At 42.5% G+C, this 21523-nt stretch overlaps 1 protein-coding gene across 2 annotated transcripts in view; it reads left to right on the forward strand.

Annotated features, from left to right (window-relative positions):
* The window catches only part of sox5 (SRY-box transcription factor 5), a 524923-nt gene that overhangs the window by 280445 nt on the left and 222955 nt on the right, over positions 1-21523 (forward strand). For both annotated transcript variants that reach the window (XM_060903479.1, XM_060903480.1), the window contains exon 4: positions 3064-3133. In XM_060903479.1, coding sequence (XP_060759462.1) covers positions 3108-3133 — 26 coding nt within the window. In that variant the 5' untranslated portion in view covers positions 3064-3107. The remainder of the gene's footprint in view (positions 1-3063; positions 3134-21523) is intronic.

The raw sequence follows: 21523 nt of genomic DNA on the forward strand, positions 1-21523 counted from the left end.
TCGAACACGAGTTTCATGTTACACCCTCACACCCTAAAAAGATCTTCTTATAACATGATAAGTTTGTTTGTGGTCATAACATGAAACTATTTTGTTATACTATAAATTCGCAGGTGATTATAGGAAATCACACACTCTGATTGGTTGAGAAATTCGGACTGTTTCTCAATAATCACTTCAAGTGACTCAGCAAAACAGCGACCGATCGCTTCGTCACCGCAAGTGAGGAAGAATTACAGATGATGAAAGAAAATGCTGTTCCTAAAAGCACTAAAGATGCTCCAAAGTTTGGTCTAAAATGATTCAAAGGGAGGTGGGACTGGGATTTATTTAATCGATTTCAAACCAAAGTATTTTATGTGACCCGGCATAGATCAGTGACACAAATCTGTGCCACAAAGTTATTACATTTACATGCTGCTTTTGAAGACTGAAATAATTTTTTTGAGTATGATTTTTTTTAAATAATCACCTGTGTATTTATACAAAAACAATTATCGGCCTCAGGTTCAGTGAATATCGGTGAATAACAACCTCGACTTTGTTTCAGTTATTATTCACTGATATTCACTTCACCTTTGGTGAATAATTGTTAAATAGTATAAGTATCAACTTTTCATGTTATAACATGATACTCATCCAAAAACGAACACTTCTGTACGCCTGACCTGAAAACGTTGTCATGTTCATTTGTAAAGTTATTTGCGAGAGCAGAGCAGTGAGAGCACTTCATTTCTGTGAACACTGAGCACTGCACATAAATCTCAGCACAATTTTTCTTTTTAATTGGTAGATAATTTGAGTTAATTAAAAGGTTCTGTGACATCCCGGATCAATTAATACTCAGTCTGAATTGTTCTTGTACTCAGTCTGAAAAAAATGGGATTGATTCATCAGGTGCTCACGCATGCACGGGGGAAAAGCCTTGGCCCTCTTGTGCAGATGATTTGATCAACCTTTACCTTTAGAAGGAGCTGAAACAGAAATGCCAGGTGTTTTTGTGCATCAGCTTTGACGATCTGTATGTATGATCGCGAGCAGGCTGTACCTGCCCGGTGCGTAGGAGCAGCGCCATTTCAAACAGGAGGTTCGTGTTAAATGAAACATGTTCAGTGCTTGCAGGTAATTACATCTACGCGTTAGACTTTAATTAGTCGACTCCGCTGGGACCGATCCACTGACACTAATTAAACGTAGTCAATCTGAAGCTTCTCACTCGCACAACTCCCCCCTCCTTATTTACCCCCCTCTTAGCAAGCTGCCTGCCAGGTGAGGCCGCATGTGTGTGTGTGTGTGTGTGTGTGTGTGTGTGTGTGTGTGTGTGTGTGTGTGTGTGGTGGTGGTCTGTCGGCTTCTCAAGCAGTTTTTAATCTCTCAGCCTCTGCCCTTTGACTGGTGAGTCCGCCTGTGTTGATTCCCGAGCTCAGGCGCGGTTACGGTACTAATTTACTAGCCTGCTGTTTGTGTCCGTTCTAATTAAGACCAAATACAGCAGGGTTTAGATCTGCCCTTTATATATATATATATATATTACATACTTTCTTAGTTTGATTTCATCCCCCTCTCCCACCTTTTTTTTTTTTTTTTTTTTACGTTCGAGTGTAATTAGGTGCTGGTGGTAGGGGGTGGCAGAGTGTACCAGTTCTGCAAAGCAAGATGGGGGTGGCAGAGTGGGGACAATGGCAGGGTGCAGGGCATTGATTTGAACCATACCTCGACGCATTCCTCAAACAAAACACAATGAAGTTCATTATCCTGGAGGCCTCGCCTCCCCTCCACCTCGACCCCTTTCCTTTCGTCTCCCCCCCTTCACAAAGAGCCTTTCACTCGCTAACGTTGTCTAAAGTCCTCCGTCTCACCCTTACCTTAAACACACACACATTGACACACACATTGACACAATGCCTCCACACCCTTTGCACATAGAAACCCACTTCTACTTACTTACAAGAATTGTGGCCTGTCGAAAAGAGAGGAAGATAAGAAGCAACTCGGAGACAAAAACACATGTGCACACACACACACGCACACACACACACACGCTTCAGCTCTTGTTCTTATCACCAAGGCTCAATGTCTCACACAGGTTGTGAATGGAGAGCAATTCATCCTCCCTCCCCTTTATCCCCTTAAACGAGCTCTGATTAACCTGAAGTCGGTGTATATTTGCATACAATAAAAAAATACATGCATCTGGATATACAGTAGACAAATGGAAAACTGAAAGAAAGTAAAAATTGGTCCTGAAAAAACGCATCACAGTGTTTCCATTGTTTGCAACCCCAGTGTCGACGAATCCAGAAAACGTTCCAGAGGAGTTTAGCTAATGACAGCCATGCTTTCCTGCGCGCCTGAGAACAAATCAAGCGGCTTAATTATGATAATTGGCTACAACTTCCTTTCTGATCCTATGTGAAACAGAGTGAAGCGGTATCGCATTATGCTGCTCGTTTACAAGGTCGTCAGTCAACGGGTTTCAGCTAAATACGGCAGAAAGGAGGAAGGCGGTTGGGGCGGGGAGTGATGGAGTTCGAGTCCTTTTTGGACTACTGCAGCAGTTTTTCACCAGCTATTTGGGGAAGTTGTAGTGTTTCCTCACTGGATGTTCAACATTTAGGATTGGGTTTGTTTGTTTGTTTGTTTGATTGTATGTTTGTTTGTTTGTTTTTATATATATATATATATATTCTGTTCCATTGTGACAACACACTGTACACAGTCTGTCCTGAAATGAACTCCATTTTCATTTAAAAGAAGAAATAAATAGTGATGTGTGCAATAGCCTCACTTGTGCGGTGTGTGTGTGTGTGTGTGTGTGTGTGTGTGTGTGTGGTGGAATAGGACTGATTGAATTAGAGTAATTAGAGGCAGCTCACAGTGTCAGTATTAATCACCCTGCAGTCTCATTATGAGCCCCGCACATCACGCCTTTCATCTCGTAATCATCCCACACTCACCAAGTCACACATATTAACCCACATCCTCTCTCTCTCTCTCTCTCTCTCTCTCTCTCTCTGTACTCTAACCCTCGTGTTTTTTTTTCTTAAATGACTGTGTTTGCAGACTCATCCTGCTGTTGAACACACACTCTCACACACCAACGGGGAATGAAGCCCACTGAATCTGAAGACAGGTGAGCCCTGTGTACTCAGCAGCTCCCATGGGGAATTCTGGGAGTTGGAGTTTACACAGTACTGTCTTGTTTAATTTTATGTCGTTTTGCCTCTCTCTCTCTCTCTCTCTCTCTCTCTCTCTCTCACTCACACACACACACACACATAGAAAATGTGTTTGTGTATTAAGCTTAGTACACAAAGCAGAAGTGTAGTACACAAAGCATTAACATAGTACACAATGAATAGTGAACAAAAAATAAGCATAGTGCACAAAGTAGAAGTGTAATACACAAAGAATAGTACATAAAAGTAAGCATAGTACATAAGCATTAACATAGAACACAGACTGTATTACACAAAGCATTGTATGTAAAAGGGTAAGCGTAATGCACAAAGTGTAAGTGTAGTACACATGACGTAGTTCACAAATGTAAGTATAGTAAACAAAGTGTCGTGCACAAGAGTACAAAAAGTGTAAGCATAGTACACAAAGCATAGTATGCATGTGTAACAGTACAAAAAGCAATAGCATAATACACAAAAGGTAAAGGAAATATGCAAAGCATAGTACACAAAGCGCAAATGTAAGAACATAATATAGTACAGAAAGTTTAGTAAACAGAGCCTAGTACAGACAGTATTAGTATAGTATTAACTTCAGTAGAGAGACTCGTTGGGGAACTCGCCTGTTTCACAGAAGTATCATATTATTAAATGTAACTATAAAGGGATAAATGTGTGATGTCATTCTTTAATAAATGAAACATTAAATAATATTAGAATAATAATAATAAGAAGAAATAATAAATAAGAAAATTGTAATCATTCTTAAATTGCTGTGGAAGAATAAAACACTTCAGGACATGCAGTTGTAGTAAAATGATTATCGTCAGCGAGGGTAATGGTGGTGTTGATTATTTTCCTGTAGCAGCACACCCCATTGTGTTTATTACCTCTGCTTTATTGAAAAAACCCACTTCACTGAACCAACACTAATTATTTTGGATATTTGGATATTCTTGTAATCAGAAGCAACATTATTTCCAACACAGTGTGAACAACAGATCACTGAACAATCCAGAGACCTTTCTGAGAGACTAATGAAGCGAATTTAACACATTCATTATTATTCTCAAAACACCACTGTGCTGAATTGTGTTACTACATGGGTAAGTTTGTCACAATGGCGACGTTTTCATTCTTTAATTAGGCCTTATTGTTTTCACAAACCGATGTTATGCATCAGCGCAAATAAACAGCTTTAAAAACCTGGGCTTGACATTTATCTCTAAATAATAATAATAATAAGAGGAAGAGGAAGAGGAAGAACGAGGGAAAAACATTTTACTAACCTGATACCAAATAATCCAAACAGTGAAGTGATCCTGAGTTTAAATACACAAATGTTTTTACCTCATTAGCCCCTCATATGAGAATAACGACAAACAAGCGAACCACATTTTTGTTTATTTTTCTGCCATTTCATCTCTGAACATGAGGAAAGCCTTCCTAATAAGGTACGACACAAAAACAACGGGGGAAGGAAGACAATCACGGCGCCTTTGAATGGAATATGTGTGTTTTAATGAATGCAGGTCAGATTAATGATGGCGTGGAGACTTCAGACGGTGGATTGATCCGTCCTTCGTGCTGTTTAATATGTGCTTATGCAAACTCAGATCCTTCAGACCTCCCAAGGCCTTGCAGCCAACTTTAGCGTCTTCTTGAGCACTTGTTCAGGATCTCGGGTTCTCTGTAAACGCTGAGGATGAGTGACTTGTGCTGCAAATTATTTGTTGTGTTGTTTATTTTATTTTATTTTGTAGCAGCTGATAGAATCTACATTTTAGCAAAAATTACAATTTCCATCTAGTGTTCTGTTACTGTAATAGGAAGCATGGATGCAATCCAGTATAGCCCTTAAAAATTCATTCCCTTTCACCAGGACAAGTTTCTACGGATTCCCAGTATTCATGGTGCCTTTGACAAATCTTCAGTTAATGTTCACAATGTTCAAACATCAGAACGGGAAACACTGTGATCTCACAGTGTGACTTTCTCTCACTGTGGTCTGGGTGTTGGTTTGAGCCAGATGGGCTGGTTTGAGTATTTCAGAAGCTGCTGATCTCCTGGGGTTTTCACACACAACAGTCTCTAGAGTTTACACAGAATGGTGCAGAAAACAAAAAACACTGAGTGAGTGAGCGACAGTTCTGTGGGTGGAAACAAACGCCTTGTTGATAAGAGAGGGTCAGAGGGAAATGGACAGATTGGTTCGAGCTTTTTTGCCAGGAAGGATATAGTAACTCATATAATCACTCTTTACAGCCGTGGTGAGCAGAAAAGCATCTCAGCATGCAACAGCAGAAGAACACATTGGGTTCCACTCCTGCAGCCAAGAACAGGGATCTTAGAACCAACAACGTGTTCCTATTAAAGTGGCCGGGGGGGTGTATATTGCCTTACTGAAAGAAAACAAAAACGTAACGGTTAACATGCATGATTATGACTTAAATTGTTTCATTCATATTGAGAACCATCGTGATGTTTCGCTATTGACATGCCCACAACACTCAGAAAGTCAGGACTCATCGAAAAATACAAGTTCCTGAACTGAGTATTAATTATAACATTGTTATGGTGTTCATCTCATATGATGTTACAATATTTCTGACAGGAATTTAAGACAGTGTAATCTTAAATATCTCAACTTAGACAAAATCCAACACAGGAAGTCTGAACTTGCAAGTCTCAAGCTACAAAGTGTGGGAAAAACATGGACACCTCCAGGAAAGCATCTTATCAACAAGCTAGCCCGCTAACATTACTGACATGCATTCAAATTTACTGAACAGGTTTACTTTGAACTTTTAAATTGGAACGTGTTGCTAGCAGCCATTATGAATTTAGCTAGGTCAGGATACTCCAACGACACTAATCCTCAAGGCTGCTAATAACAACCAAGGTTATTAGCTAATGCTAAGGATTGATAATGAGATCATAGAAAAAAAAAGAGGCTTTTGGAAAAATCATCAGTGTAACTGAGAGTTAGATGAGTTAACCACTTGTATATTTTCTGCGACAACTCCCATCTCCCTTAGTCCAGCGTCCATGTTTGTTCACTGGAAAGTTCTTCCTCAGACTGTTCGTGTGTTCAAACACATCTGAAGTGAACTCAAAGGGAAAAAAAAAACTGTTTGAAAACGTTTGCCTGTTTGCTAACTTGAACGCACCTCTGATTAAGAGTTTATTTACTTTTCTCAACCCACCAAACTGTCAGCATTTTCAATATAACCAGCTAATTTGTGCTAATTTCAATTGCTCTGATGTTAACATTCCTATAAACCTTGTTCACACTTCTGATTTCTGGAAAAGGAGTGCATAGGTTGTAGCTGGAAATTTGGAGTGATGTGGTTTAGTCAAATGTAGCATTGCATTTGTTTCAGAAAAATGTGTTGATGGTTAAATGTTTTACTTCTCTGTGTTTGTTTGTGAGTGAATACACTACTAGTACATCTAATTACACTTTAAATGTAATTAGCTTACTAATGAAAGTTAGATTAACTTATGTTACCTCGATTTAGCATTAGCAGTTCACCAAAGTGGTTAAAAGCACAACTTTATTCATCACACATTTGTGAAATTCATCTCTGCATTTTACCCATCTTGAGCAGTGAACACACACATGCGCACACACACATACCCAGAGCAGTGGGCAGCCATGCTAACAGCACCCAGGGAGCAGTTGGGAGTTCGGTGCCAAGGCCGTCCCATATTAACCTAACCTGCATGTCTTTGGACTGTGGGGGAAACCGGAGCACCCGGAGGAAACCCACGCGGACACGGGGAGAACATGCAAACTCCACACAGAAAGGCCCTCGCCGGCCACGGGGCTCGAACCCAGAACCTTCTTGCTGTGAGGTGACCGTGCTAACCACTACACCACCATGCCACCACCAGTACTCTTAGGTGTTCTCTTGTACTGTGTGGCTAAAAGACAGTCTCTTCATGCACTAGGATGTTAGCTAATGTGAAGCTAACTACTATTGCAGAGGGGAAGCATCAGGGCTTTCAAGGTGTTCAGAGAAGCCCAAACATATCAGCATTTCAAATGTTCTCTTTAACTCCTTTCATTCTTTCATCATTTTATTATACTTATTCTCTTCTAATTCTAATTTGGCCTCATTTTCTATCAAATGTGCTTCAGAAGTGAAAGGGTTACTGTCCTGAAAGATTAAAATCAAGTTATCCAGTGAGATTGTTTTGTTTGTTGTCTCTAGGCTGAGAAGAGTTTAGAGCTGCTCATTCATTGGTTAGGACTTCATTGCCTAGACAGAAGGCCATGACAGTGTATGTTTATGTAGGAAGTGACAGATGAATTAACCAATCAGATTTGGATTTATAGTGGGAGGGACCAAAAATTTATCGCCCTTGTCCTCGGCTTTCTTGAAGACCAATGCAGCAGTGAAGTCACCTTCCAGCCGGTATAGCATTCATCAGTCGTGTTAGTGAATGCTAATAAAGCAGTCAAGCCAGTGCTATTGAGAGCAAGTAGCACAGGCTAACAGCCGAGAAACTAAGATTTCTGTCTCCAGACTCTTCTTCCACACTGCACGTTCACTACAGTATTTTTCACTCAGACACTCAGAAACCCCCCCACCCCACCCCCCGAGGAGCTCCCTCTGGGAGCTGCATTCTAACTGGGGCACCCTCTACCCCTAGGTGCAGGCTTGTCAGGGTGGTGTGTGTGGAACTCTTGCTTTAGAAGAGGGTCCAGAATGTCCTTGGCTCCCACCCAGCTTCATTCCTCTGGTCCATAGCCCTCCCAGTCTACCAGATACTCAGTCTGACCTCTTCTGAGTCTGGAATCAAGTATTCTGTTTACCTGGTAGATTGGCTGTCCTTTTAGGCTTAGAGGTGGGTGATCTTGGATGGGAGTATTCTCTGCCAGAGGACCCTGAATAGCAGGTTTCAGGCAGGAAATGTGAAAAGTGGGGACTATCCAGCTGTGCGGTGGGAGCTCTAGTCTGTAAGAAACTTCACTGATATGCTGAACTACCTTGTATTGACCGATGTAGTGAGCCTGTAGCTTTCTGCATGTGTTGGGTTCCTTGGGGTTTCTCGTGGAGACCCATAATCTGTCACCTGGAGAAAATTCTGGGTTGCTACTTCTGTGTTTGTCAGCGTACTCCTTATACTTGGTGTTTACAGACTCAATGCGCTGGTGAACCGCCTTCCATATTGCTTGGCTTCAAGAGAACCATTCTTCAACTGCTTGTCCCTGTGTGGGTGCATCGTCCCATGGGAACAGGGGCGGTTGGTACCCAAGCAAGCACTGAAACAGTGTTAGTTGGGTAGCAGAGTGCTTGCTTGAGTTCTGTGCATACTCAGCCCATGGAACAAATTGGGACCAATCCCCCGGTTCCTCATGCAGAAAATCCTTAGAAAACGCCCAATCTCTTGGTCAGCTCGTTCCATCTGGCCAATGGACTGGGGGTGATATCCAGATGTGAGGCTCACTGAGACTCCTAATCTTTCCATGAATGAGGCCCATAATCGTGAGATGAACTGGGGACCACGGTAGCTGACTATGTCCTCTGGGATGCCAAAGTACCTGAATACACACTGAAATAGTAATTCAGCTGTTTGAAATGTCAAGTCAAGTTTATTTCTATAGCACTTTTAAAAATAGACATTGTCGCAAAGCAGTTTTACAGAATTTGAATGACTTTAAACATGAGCTAATTTTATCTCTAATCTATCCCCAATGATGAAGCCTGTGGCAACAGTGGCAAGGAAAAACTCCCTCAGACGATATGAGGAAGAAACCTCGAGAGGAACCAGACTCAAAAGGGAACCCATCCTCATTTGGGCGACAACAGACAGCGTGATTATAACATTTTTAACAGTTTTAACATGAAGTCAGTTTTGTTGATGTTACAAACTCTTCACTGATGGAAACTTGAGTGAAAAACTGTTTATGACAACCACAGTCCTAAAGTTAGCAAGTCAACTGTAGTCCTCAGCCATAAAAGCATTACTGTAAGAGTCCAGAGCGTCCTCCAAGTGTGACTTTCAACTGTCCTCATGGGGCTGTCCTCCACAGGAGCGATGTGATGAGACTCCAATCAGATGTAGGGCATCAGGATGGATCAGGCAGGTCCGAGGAGCAGAAGAGGTTCAGCATCTCGATCTCAGGATTAACATGTAACTCAGAGGGACAGACGGTGGGGGGGGGGAATGCAGGTTGTTAGGTATGCCCAATGTCACCTGAATAAGTAGGTACAGTGTACATTTTGTGCTGAGAACAAGCAGGGACTCCGGCAAAACTAATTATGACAGCATAACTAAAAGGGGAGAGCCAGAAGGTAACACAGGCATGAGGGGCCCCGGGACATAAAGCAGCAGCCACTACACCGTCAACAAACTCGAGTGAGCAAGCGAGTGGGGACTGACAGCATCCATACATCCCAGTTTACCAAAACACTCTGTCTGAGGATCCTCCAGATCTACACCTTTACCTCATAAACACCATTAACACAAGGCTTGACTAAACAGATATGTTTTCAGCCGAGACTTAAACGCTGAGACTGTGTCTGATTCCCAAACACTACTTGGAAGGCTGTTCCATAACTATGGGGCTTTGTAAGAAAAGGCTCCGCCCCCTGATGTAGCCTTCACTATACGAGGTACCAGCAGATAGCCTGCACCTTTTGATCTAAGTAGGTGTGGCGGGTCATAGAGGACCAGAAGTTCACTCAGGTACTGTGGCACGAGAAAAATTCAGTGCTTTAAAGGTCAATAGTAGTACTTTATAATCAATATGAAATTTGATTGGGAGCCAATGCAGTGTGGATAAGACAGGGGTGATGGGGTCATATTTTCTAGTTCTAGTAAGGACACTTGCTGCTGCATTTTGAACTAACTGGAGCTTGTTTATGCACTTATTGGAACATCCAGACAGTAAGGCATTACAATAATCCAACCTGGAGGGAACGAAAGCATGAAGTAGTCTTTCTGTGTCATGTAGTGACATTAAATTTCTTATCTTTGCAATATTTCTGAGATGAAAGAAAGCTATCCGGGTGATGTTATCAATGTGAGTTTCGAATGAAAGACTGGGGTCAATAATCACTCCGAGGTCTTTTACTGCTGCACGTGAAGAAACAGAAAGGCCATCCAGAGTCACCGTGGAATCAGAAAACTTACTTCTAGCTGTATGTGGTCCGAGTACAAGTACTTCAGTCTTGTCAGAGTTAAGCAGAAGGAAGTTAATAAACATCCAGTGTCTAATGTCCTTCACACATTCCTCAATTCTATTAAGCTGGTGTCTCTCATCAGGTTTTGCAGAAACATACAACTGTGTGTCATCAGCATAACAGTGGAAACTAATAAATCAAATCAAATCAAGTTTATTTGTATAGCGCTTTTAACAATAAACATTGTCGCAAAGCAGCTTTACAGAATTTGAATGACTTAAAACATGAGCTAATTTTATCCCTAATCTATCCCCAATGAGCAAGCCTGTGGCGACGGTGGCAAGGAAAAACTCCCTCAGACGACATGAGGAAGAAACCACGAGAGGAACCAGACTCAAAAGGGAACCCATCCTCATTTGGGCAACAACAGACAGCCTGACTATAATATTAACAGTTTTAACAGGTATAACCCTCAACTGTCCTCATGGGGCCGTCCTTCACAGGAGTGGGGCGATAAAACTCCGACCAGACAGAGGGCACCAGGATGGATCAAGCAGGTCCGAGGGGCAGAAGAGGCCAGCATCTCAATCCCAGGATCAACATGTAACTCAGAGGGATGGGGGGGGAGAGAGAGAGAGAGAGAAAGAAAACACGTTGTTAGGTATGCCCTAAAAATGACAAGTATTAAATCTGTGTGGTAGGCTCGCAGAGACGAGAGTCTTTACATCAGGCATAACACACAATGGCATGTTAATATGGTAAAAAATATATCATGACCTGCTCTGGCTGGATGCTTGATTGGGTGATGGGAGCACACTCCTCAGCAATGATGAGATGCAGACGGGACCCTTAGGCCTGGCCAAGACAATTCAGTTACATTTCACCGGGTCTGGGACATGCGACAGAAGTCTGACGGCCGATTCCCTGCAGGCTACGATAGCCAGTCGAGGTCCCCACCGTCTCCACCAAAAGATTTCCTGTTGACTCCATGTAACTCAGAGGGACAGATTTGGGGGGGGGGAGAAAATGCAGGTTGTTAGGTATGCCCAATGTCACCTGAATAAGTAGGAACAGTATACATATTGCACCGAGTACAAGCAGGGACTCCGGCAACTAACTATGACAGCATAACTAAAAGGAGAGAGCCAGAAGGTAACACAGGCATGAGGGAGCCCCGGGACATAAAGCAGCCAGCCACTACACCGTCAACAAACTCGAGTGAGCAAGCGAGTGGGGACTGACAGCATCCATACATCCCAGTTTACCAAAACACTCTGTCTGAGGATCCTCCAGATCTACTCCTTTACCTCATAAACACCATTAACAAAAGGCTTGACTAAACAGATATGTTTTCAGCCTAGACTTAAATGCTGAGACTGTGTCTGATTCCCGAACATTACTTGGAAGGCTGTTCCATAACAGTGGGGCTTTGTAAGAAAAGGCTCCGCCCCCTGATGTAGCCTTCACTATACGAGGTACCAGCAGATAGCCTGCACCTTTTGATCTAAGTAGGTGTGGCGGGTCATAGAGGAGCAGAAGTTCACTCAGGTACTGTGGTGCGAGACCATTTAGTGCTTTAAAGGTCAATAGTAGTATTTTATAATCAATACGAAATTTGATTGGGAGCCAATGCAGTGTGGATAAGACAGGGGTGATGGGGTCATATTTTCTAGTTCTAGTAAGGACTCTTGCTGCGGCATTTTGAACTAACTGGAGCTTGTTTATGCACTTATTGGAACATCCAGACAGTAAGGCATTACAATAATCTAACCTGGAGGTAACGAAAGCATGGACTAGTTTTTCTGCATCATGCAATGACATTAAATTTCTTATCTTTGCAATATTTCTGAGATGAAAGAAAGCTATCCGGGTGATGTGATCAATGTGAGTTTCGAATGAAAGACTGGGGTCAATAATCACTCCGAGGTCTTTTACTGCTGCACGTGAAGAAACAGAAAGGCCATCCAGAGTCACTGTGTAATCAGAAAACTTACTTCTAGCTGTATGTGGTCCTAGCACAAGTACTTCAGTCTTGTCAGAGTTAAGCAGAAGGAAATTTATAAGTATCCAGTGTCTAATGTCCTTAACACATTCCTCAATTTTATTAAGCTGGTGTCTCTCATCAGGTTTTGCAGAGACATACAACTGTGTGTCATCAGCATAACAGTGGAAACTAATACAATGTTTACGAATAATATCGCCCAGAGGTAACATGTATAGAGAAAAAAGCAGTGGACCCAAGACAGAACCTTGTGGAACACCAAACTTTACCTCGGTACGTCTAGAAATATTACCATTTATATCAACATACTGATAACGATCAGTTAGTTAAGACCTGAGCCAGGAGAGGGCCGTTCCCTTAACTCCCACAACATTTTCTAGTCTATCCAGAAGAATGGAATGATCAATGGTATCAAATGCTGCACTAAGGTCAAGCAACACAAGCAGCGAGACACAGCCCTGATCAGACGCCAACAGTAGGTCGTTTACTACTTTAACCAGTGCTGTCTCTGTGCTATGATGAGGTCTAAATCCTGACTGATACATTTCATGGATGTTATTCCTATGTAAATATGAGCATAACTGCTGTGCCACAGCTTTTTCAAGGATCTTGGAGATAAAGGGGAGGTTTGATATTGGCCGATAATTGGACAGCTGACAGGGATCAAGGTCAGGTTTTTTAATCAGGGGTTTGATAACTGCTAGTTTAAAGGATTTGGGTACATAGCCAATCATAAGAGAAGAATTTATTATTTTTAGAAGCGGTTCAGTTACTCCAGGCATTATCTGTTTGAATAGATGTGTCGGTAAGGGATCTAGTACGCAAGTTGAGGCTTTTGATGTAGAGATTAATGAAAGTAATTCAGTTTCTTTTAGGGGAGTAAAACATTCTAACTGATGATCTGATACAGTTATATTGTTAACTACAAGGTCACTTTCATTGTCTAATCTTAAATTAGTAGTTTGAATTTTTTGTCGGATATTCTCAATTTTGTCATTAAAAAAATTCATGAAGTCGTTGCTACTCCATACTGCAGGTGTGCATGTGTTGATAGTGGACTTATTCCTGGTTAATTTTGCTACAGTATTAAATAGGAATCTAGGATTATTTTTGATATCTTCTATTAGGGAGGAGAGATATGTTGATCTCGCAGCACTAAGAGCTTTTCTATACTTCAGGAAGCTCTCCTTCCACGCTAATTTGAACGCTACCAATTTTGTTTGACGCCATTTACGTTCCAATTTTTGAGTGGTCTGTTTTAATGTGCGAGTGTCATCAATATACCAGGGTGCTAATTTTTTGTCTCTGACCATTTTCCTTTTTAGAGGAGCTACATTATCTAAAGTATGGCGGAATGTTGACTCTAAGCATTCAGTTGCCTGATCAAGTTCTGCAGGGGCTGACAGTGACCCAATCAAAGTTGATAACTCTGGGAGATCATTTATAAAGCTCTGTGCAGTAGTTGATGTGAAAGTACGTTTAATACAGTAGCATGGTGAGGTGCATATATTATTACTCAGACATATTTTGAATGAGATGAGACAATGATCTGAGATAACTTCAGACTGTGGAAGTGTGACTATATTGTCTACGTTTAATCTGAATATTAGTATTAGATCAAGGGTGTGGCCACCATTATGGGTCGGTCCTATGACATTCTGCTTAATCCCGACTGAATCTAAGATGGACACAAACGCTGTTTTTAAAGGGTCTTCTGGGTTATCGAAGTGAATATTAAAATCTCCGACAACTAAAGCTTTGTCTAAGGAAATAACCAAATCTGAGATAAAATCTGCAAATTCAGAAAGAAACTCAGAATATGGCCCCGGGGGCCTGTAAATAATAAGCAATGGAATTAACTGGGTAGACTTAGTTTTCGAGGCTACATACATTATATGAGTATGAAGAACTTCAAATGTATTAAATTTATAACCAGGTTTGTGTGTTACACCTAGATAATCATTATAAATAACCGCGACGCCTCCTCCTCTGCCAGTTAGACGAGGCTGGTGTATATAACTGTATCCAGGAGGACTCGCTTCATTTAATGCTATATATTCATTTGGCTTAATCCATGTTTCAGTTAAACACAGTACATTAAACTCCTGATCAGTAATGAGTTCATTAACCATTAGTGCTTTAGATGTAAGAGATCTAATATTTAATAGCCCCACCTTTAGATCAAAGGTGCTGGCAGCAGCTGTACAGTCAGTATGATCTAATTTTATATTGATTAGGTTACTGGAACAAACTCTCTGAGTATTTCTACCTTTTTGTTGAGCTCGGGGAACAGACACAGTCTCGATGTAGTGGGCCCTGAGTGACGACTCTGTGCAGCTAGCAGACAGTCGGTTTAGCCTGTTTGTCTGCTCCCTGGCCTTGGCTCTGGATTGTCAGGAATTAACTAGGCCTGTTCTGAGACTATGACCTATGCTGCAGGAAATGAGAGCAGCACCTTCCCGAGTGGGATGGATACCGTCCCGCCCTAACAGGCCAGCAGTGCCCTCAAAATTAGCCCAATTATCTATAAAGCCCACACTGTTTTCAGAGCACCACCTGGACAGCCAGCAGTTCAGCGACCATAACCTGCTGTAAGCTACATCGCCACGCCGCATTGGGATGGGGCCAGAGCATACTACAGCATCGGACATCGCCTTCGCTAATTTAAACACCTCTACAAAGTTACTCTTAGTAACCTCAGACTGACAAAGGCGTATATCATTAGCTCCTGCATGGATAACTATCTTTGAGAACCTGTGCTTGCCTAGGACCCTAAGATTACCTGCTATGTCCGGCGCCCTGGCTCCCGGTATACACCTGACTAAAGCTGCTGGTGCCCCTAAAGGCTGAGCTAATTTCACGTGCCGTATGATAGAGTCCCCTATAACCAGAGCTCTTTCAGGTTTCTCAGTGGGTGCATCACTAAGGAGAGCAAACCTGTTCGACACGTGACGCGGAGAGGAGTGGTGCTCCCGTGGGCGAGCCTCAGCGGTAGCTTTGGCTCTATGCTTATGCCGCCGAGCCGTCACCCATTCGCCCTGCTGTAAGGGCTCTAATGCCGGAGTTGGGGGATTGCTAACTCCACCTAGGGCGTCCAGACTTTCCCTAACAGAAACTACACTGTTCTCACGCTCACTAACCTGCTCTAAAGCCTGGACACGCGCTTCTAGCACTGAAATCTTCTCCGTCAGAGAGCTAACTAATCTGCACTTATCACAAGTAAAGCTAATAGAGCTATCGCTAGTGACGGAGGAAGAATGACTAAACATCCTGCACTCAGCACACTGAACAGGCTGAAGGTGTGCCATGATGAAAAGATTCACGTACCTTAAATGAAGATCTGTTGATATTAAAGCAGATCAGATGGCCTCCGCTTGTGGACTTTACACAGGAGGAGAGAAAAAGAAAGCTTCCGGTCTCGGCGTTCTTCCGAAAAAAGAAAGAGAAAAAAACGGGAAAAAAACCAGAAAAAGGAAAGCGAAAGTGAAAAGCACAAAAATGAAAGCGACAGTATAATAAAAATGAAGAGGATACTGGAAATTTATTTATAGAAAAAAAGTTAAAAAAGGATTAGTAATTAACGCCGGCACTCGCGGGAAAAAGGACTCGGCGCGAACAACTCAGGAAACAGGAAGTGCGTAAACCAGGAAGAGCTTATATAAAGGCGTACCGTTTCTAGATAGCCTGCACCTTTTGATCTAAGTAGGCGTGGCGGGTCATAGAGGAGCAGAAGTTCACTCAGGTACTGTGGTGCGAGACCATTTAGTGCTTTAAAGGTCAATAGTAGTATTTTATAATCAATACGAAATGTGATTGGGAGCCAATGCAGTGTGGATAAGACAGGGGTGATGGGGTCATATTTTCTAGTTCTAGTAAGGACTCTTGCTGCTGCATTTTGAACTAACTGGAGCTTGTTTATGCACTTATTGGAACATCCAGACAGTAAGGCATTACAATAATCCAACCTGGAGGTAACGAAAGCATGGACTAAAATGTATTAAAATTAATGCAATGTTTATGAATAATATCGCCCAGAGGGAACATATATAAAGAAAAAAGCAGTGGACCCAAGACAGAACCTTGTGGAACACCAAACTTTACCTCAGTATGTCTAGAAAAATCACCATTTATATCAACATACTGATAGCAATCAGCTAAATAAGACCTGAGCCAGGAGAGGGCCGTTCCCTTAACTCCCACAACATTTTCTAGTCTATCCAGAAGAATGGAATGATCAATGGTATCAAATGCTGCACTAAGGTCAAGCAACACAAGCAGCGAGACACAGCCCTGATCAGACGCCAACAGCAGGTCGTTTACTACTTTAACCAGAGCTGTCTCTGTGCTATGATGAGGTCTAAATCCTGACTGATACATTTCATGGATGTTATTCCTATGTAAATATGAGCATAACTGCTGTGCCACAGCTTTTTCTAGGATCTTGGAGATAAAGGGGAGGTTTGATATTGGCTGATAATTGGACAGCTGACAGGGATCAAGGTCAGGTTTTTTAATCAGGGGTTTGATAACTGCTAGTTTAAAGGATTTGAGTACATAGCCAATCGTAAGAGAAGAATTTATTATTTTTAGAAGCAGTTCAATTACTTCAGGTATTATCTGTTTGAATAGATGTGTCGGTAAGGGATCTAGTACACAAGTTGAGGCTTTTGATGCTGAGATTAATGAAAGTAATTCAGTTTCTCTAAGGGGAGTAAAACATTCTAATTGCTGATCTGATACAGTTATATTGTTAACTACAGGGTCACTTACATTGTCTGACCTTAAATTAGTAGTTTGAATTTTTTGTCGGATATTTTTAATTTTGTCATTAAAAAAATTCATGAAATCGTTGCTACTACATACTGCAGGTGTGCATGTGTCTATAGTGGACTTATTCCTGGTTAATTTTGCTACAGTATTAAATAGGAATCTAGGATTATTTTTGTTGTCTTCTATTAGGGAGGAGAGATATGTTGATCTAGCAGCACTAAGAGCTTTTCTATACTTCAGGAAGCTCTCCTTCCACGCTAATTTGAACACTACCAATTTTGTTTGATGCCATTTACATTCTAATTTTCGAGTGGTCTGTTTTAAAGTGCGAGTGTCATCATTATACCAGGGTGCTAATTTTTTCTCTCTGACCATTTTCCTTTTAAGAGGAGCTACATTAGCTAAAGCATAGTGGAACATTGCCTGATCAAGTTCTGCAGGGGCTGACAGTGACCCAATCAAAGTTGATAACTCTGGGAGATCATTTATAAAGCTCTGTGCAGTAGTTGACGTGAATGTACGTTTAATACAGTAGCGTGGTGAGGTGCATATATTATTACTCAGACATAGTTTGAATGAGATGAGATAATGATCTGAGATAACTTCAGACTGTGGAAGTGTGACTATATTTTCTACATTTAACCCAAATGCTAGTATTAGATCGAGGGTGTGACCACCGTTATGGGTCGGTCCTATGACATTCTCATTAATCCCTACTGAATCTAAAATGGACACAAACGCTGTTTTCAAAGGGTCTTCTGGGTTATCGAAGTGAATATTAAAATCTCTGACATCTAAAGCTTTGTCTAAGGAAATAACCAGGTCTGAGATAAAGTCTGCAAATTCAGAAAGAAACTCAGAATATGGCCCCGGGGGCCTGTAAATAATAAGTAATGGAATTAACTGGGTAGACTTATTTTTTGAGGCTACATGCATTATCTCATCTCATTATCTGTAGCCGCTTTATCCTTCTACAGGGTCGCAGGCAAGCTGGAGCCTATCCCAGCTGACTACGGGCGAAAGGCGGGGTACACCCTGGACAAGTCGCCAGGTCATCACAGGGCTGACACATAGACACAGACAACCATTCACACTCACATTCACACCTACGCTCAATTTAGAGTCACCAGTTAACCTAACCTGCATGTCTTTGGACTGTGGGGGAAACCGGCGCACCCGGAGGAAACCCACGAGGACATGGGGAGAACATGCAAACTCCGCACAGAAAGGGCCTCACCGGCCATGGGGCTCGGACCTGGACCTTCTTGCTGTGAGGCGACAGCGCTAACCACTACACCACCGTGCCGCCTACATGCATTATATTAGTATGAAAAACTTCAAATGTATTAAATTTGTAACCAGTTTTGTGTGTTACACCTAGATAATCATTATAGATAATAAATGCAGTGGGGATACCAGGTTACGGAATGAGTCTCAGAGCCATAGAAAATCTGTCTACAGTTACCAGGATGGTGGTGTTACCTTGAGATGGTGTTAGATCTGTAATGAAATCCATGGCCAGGTGGGACCAGGGTTTTTGAGGTACAGGGAGGGGACAGAGCTTACCTGCAGGAGAGGTTCATGGAACTTTAGCCTGGGCACACTCAGAACAGGAAGCATTTTTACATTTTAGAGATATTTAACCCTCTGTTCACATGTTCTCCCACCAGTACTTGTGCTTCAGCATTTGGTAAGTTCACTGGCTGCTTGGATGACCCATGGTGGGGGACGCATGTGCCCATATGATGAGTCTCCCTCGGAGGTGCTTCGGGACATAAAGAAGTTCTGGTGGACAGTTGACTGGGCTCTCCCAAGGTTGAGATTTCTTTGTTTCTTGATCTAAGTCCCAAGTAATGGTCTGGATGAAATAGTCAGATGAGAGAATGGGGTGAGATTCAGGACTATTATTTGACGAGTTGAAGGTTTGGGATAGGGCATCAGTCTTGGTATTCTTGGAACCAGGATGAAAGGGAATCGTGAAATTGAAATGTATGAAGAATAGTGCCCATCTGGCTTGGCATGGGTTAAGTCTCTTGGCTTTCTTGAGATATTCTAGGTTCTTATGGTCGGTCAATATCACAAAGGGATGTGTGGCTCCCTCCAGCCAATGTCTCTACTCCTTAAGGGTGAGCTTGATGGCTAGTAATTCTCTATGCCTGATGTCATAGTTTCTCTCTGCTGATGTGAGTTTTCTTGAGAAGAATGCCACCGGGTGGAGTTTGGGTCTCTCAGCAAAATGCTGAGACAAAATCCCTCCTACTCCAGTGTCAGAGGCATCTACCTCAACTGTGAATGACTTGGTCGGGTCAGGGTGTTGCAGAATCAGGGCTGAAGTGAAGGCATTCTTGCGTTGATTGAAGGCTTCCTCTGCTGAAGGGTTCCAGTGGAGGCATTTGGGTCCTTTTTTGAGCAAGGCCATTAGGGGAGAAGCAATGGTAGTGAAACCTCTAATAAAGTGATGCTAGAACTTGGTGAAACCTAAGAAACATTGGAGCTCCTTCGCAGATGTGGGCACTGGCCAGGACGTGACTGCAGAGACCTTAGAGGAGTCCATACTGACTCCCTCTGTGCCAATGACATAACCCAAAAAGGAGATCTGATGCAAGTGGAACTTGCTTTTCTCAGCTTTTACGTAGAGGTGATTTGCTAACAGGCATTGGAGAACTGATCTGACATGTCCCAGATGGCTCTTCTCATCGGGAGACTAGATCAAGATATAATCAATATATGCTATCACAAACTTGCCCAGCATTTCCCATAGCACATCATTGATAAAACATTGGAATACACTTGGTGCTGAAGAAAGGCCATAAGGCATTACCCTGTACTCAAAATGGCCAGCGGTAGTGCTGAAGGCAGTCTTCCATTTGTTGCCCTCCTTGATTCTGACCAGGTTGTAGGCACTGCACAGGTCAAGTTTGGAGAACAGCTTGGCAGTATGAAGTGGTTCTAAAGCTGAGGAAACCAGTGGAATAGGATTGGCGTATTTGACAAAGATCTGATTGAGTCCCCTGAAGTCTATCCAGGGTCGGAGACCTCCACCTTTTTTCTCCACAAAGAAGAACCCCGCTGATGCTGGTGACCTTTGATGAACATATGTACCCCTGTTTGAGGGCTTCTTGAATGTACTCCTCCATGGTGGTCTGTTCCTTCTGAGAAAGGGGATAAATCCGACTGTGTGGAGGTGACGTACCTTGCAGAAGATTGATGGCACAGTCGTATGGACAATCTGGTGGTAAGCCACAAGCCGTACCCTTGCTAAAGACTTCCCTCAGGTCAGAATAACACTCAGGAACATTCTTCACAGAATCAGGCTGTGGACTCTCTACCGAAGTAGAGGAGAGACAGAGTTAGGGACATAGAAGACAGTTCTGAAAACATGTGGATGACCACTGGAGAATCTCCTTATTGGGTCGTGAAGATGTAACCAAGGATATCCCAGGATGATATCATGATTAATGGTAGTGGTCACATAGAGAGAAATGAGTTCAGAATGGAGTGCACCCACTTGAATATGAATGGGAGCAGTGCTAGTAGTAACAAAACCATCCCCTGTTGGTTCTCCATCAATGGTCCTGATGCTGAGTGGACTCTGCAGAAGGGTTGTGGGCAGACCGAACTTCTGGATGATCGAGCAGTTGAGGAAAGTCCCCTCCGCCCCTGAGTCAACAAAGGCAGATACAGTAGCACATGTGTCAAAGATGCCAGTTTCAGCAATACAGGTATTTTAAAAGACTGAGTTGAATTTTCTTACAGGACTCACCGAATCGGGAGTGGTCTCAGCTTGGTTGGTGCAAGGTGGGTGAATGGGATACTGGGTGATAAGATGCTCTGAACTCCCACAATAGGAACAGAGCCCCTCTTTCCTCCTCTTTTTCAGAGCATTTCAAATGGGTTTGTGAAACCTCCATAGGTGTGGAGGCACCAGAATGTTGAACAGGTCTGGTGTCCTCCTTGAGAGAGGGTTGATTGGAGAGTAGATGAGCCAGTCGAATAGCTAGATCAATGAGGGAGTCCAAGGTAAGGTGTTTATCTCTACATGCCAGTTCGCTTAGAATTTCAGGGCGAAGACCTTGGCAAAACATCGCCTTAAAAGCCAGCTCATTCCATCCACTGGCTGCCGTTAAAATTCTGAAGTCCAGGGCATATTCTGTGACTCCCCTAGCGCCTTGTGTGATGGTGAGTAAACTCTCGCTGACTTCAGTCCCCTCAGGTTTGCGATCAAACACTCGTTTGAATAATTTGAGGAAAAGTTTGTAGGATATCATGTGCTCCTCTCCATTCCTCCATACTGTGCTAGCCCACTATAGCACTTTGCTGGTGAGAAACAAAAGAAAGTTAGCGATCTTACTTTCCTCAGAGATGTTAGGCATGGCTGAGAAGTAAAAGGAGCACTGAAGTAGAAATCCCTTACAATTGAGGGCATCCCCAACATA

The sequence above is a fragment of the Neoarius graeffei genome, chromosome 21, assembly GCF_027579695.1.
Source record: "Neoarius graeffei isolate fNeoGra1 chromosome 21, fNeoGra1.pri, whole genome shotgun sequence".
Lineage (NCBI taxonomy): Eukaryota > Metazoa > Chordata > Actinopteri > Siluriformes > Ariidae > Neoarius > Neoarius graeffei.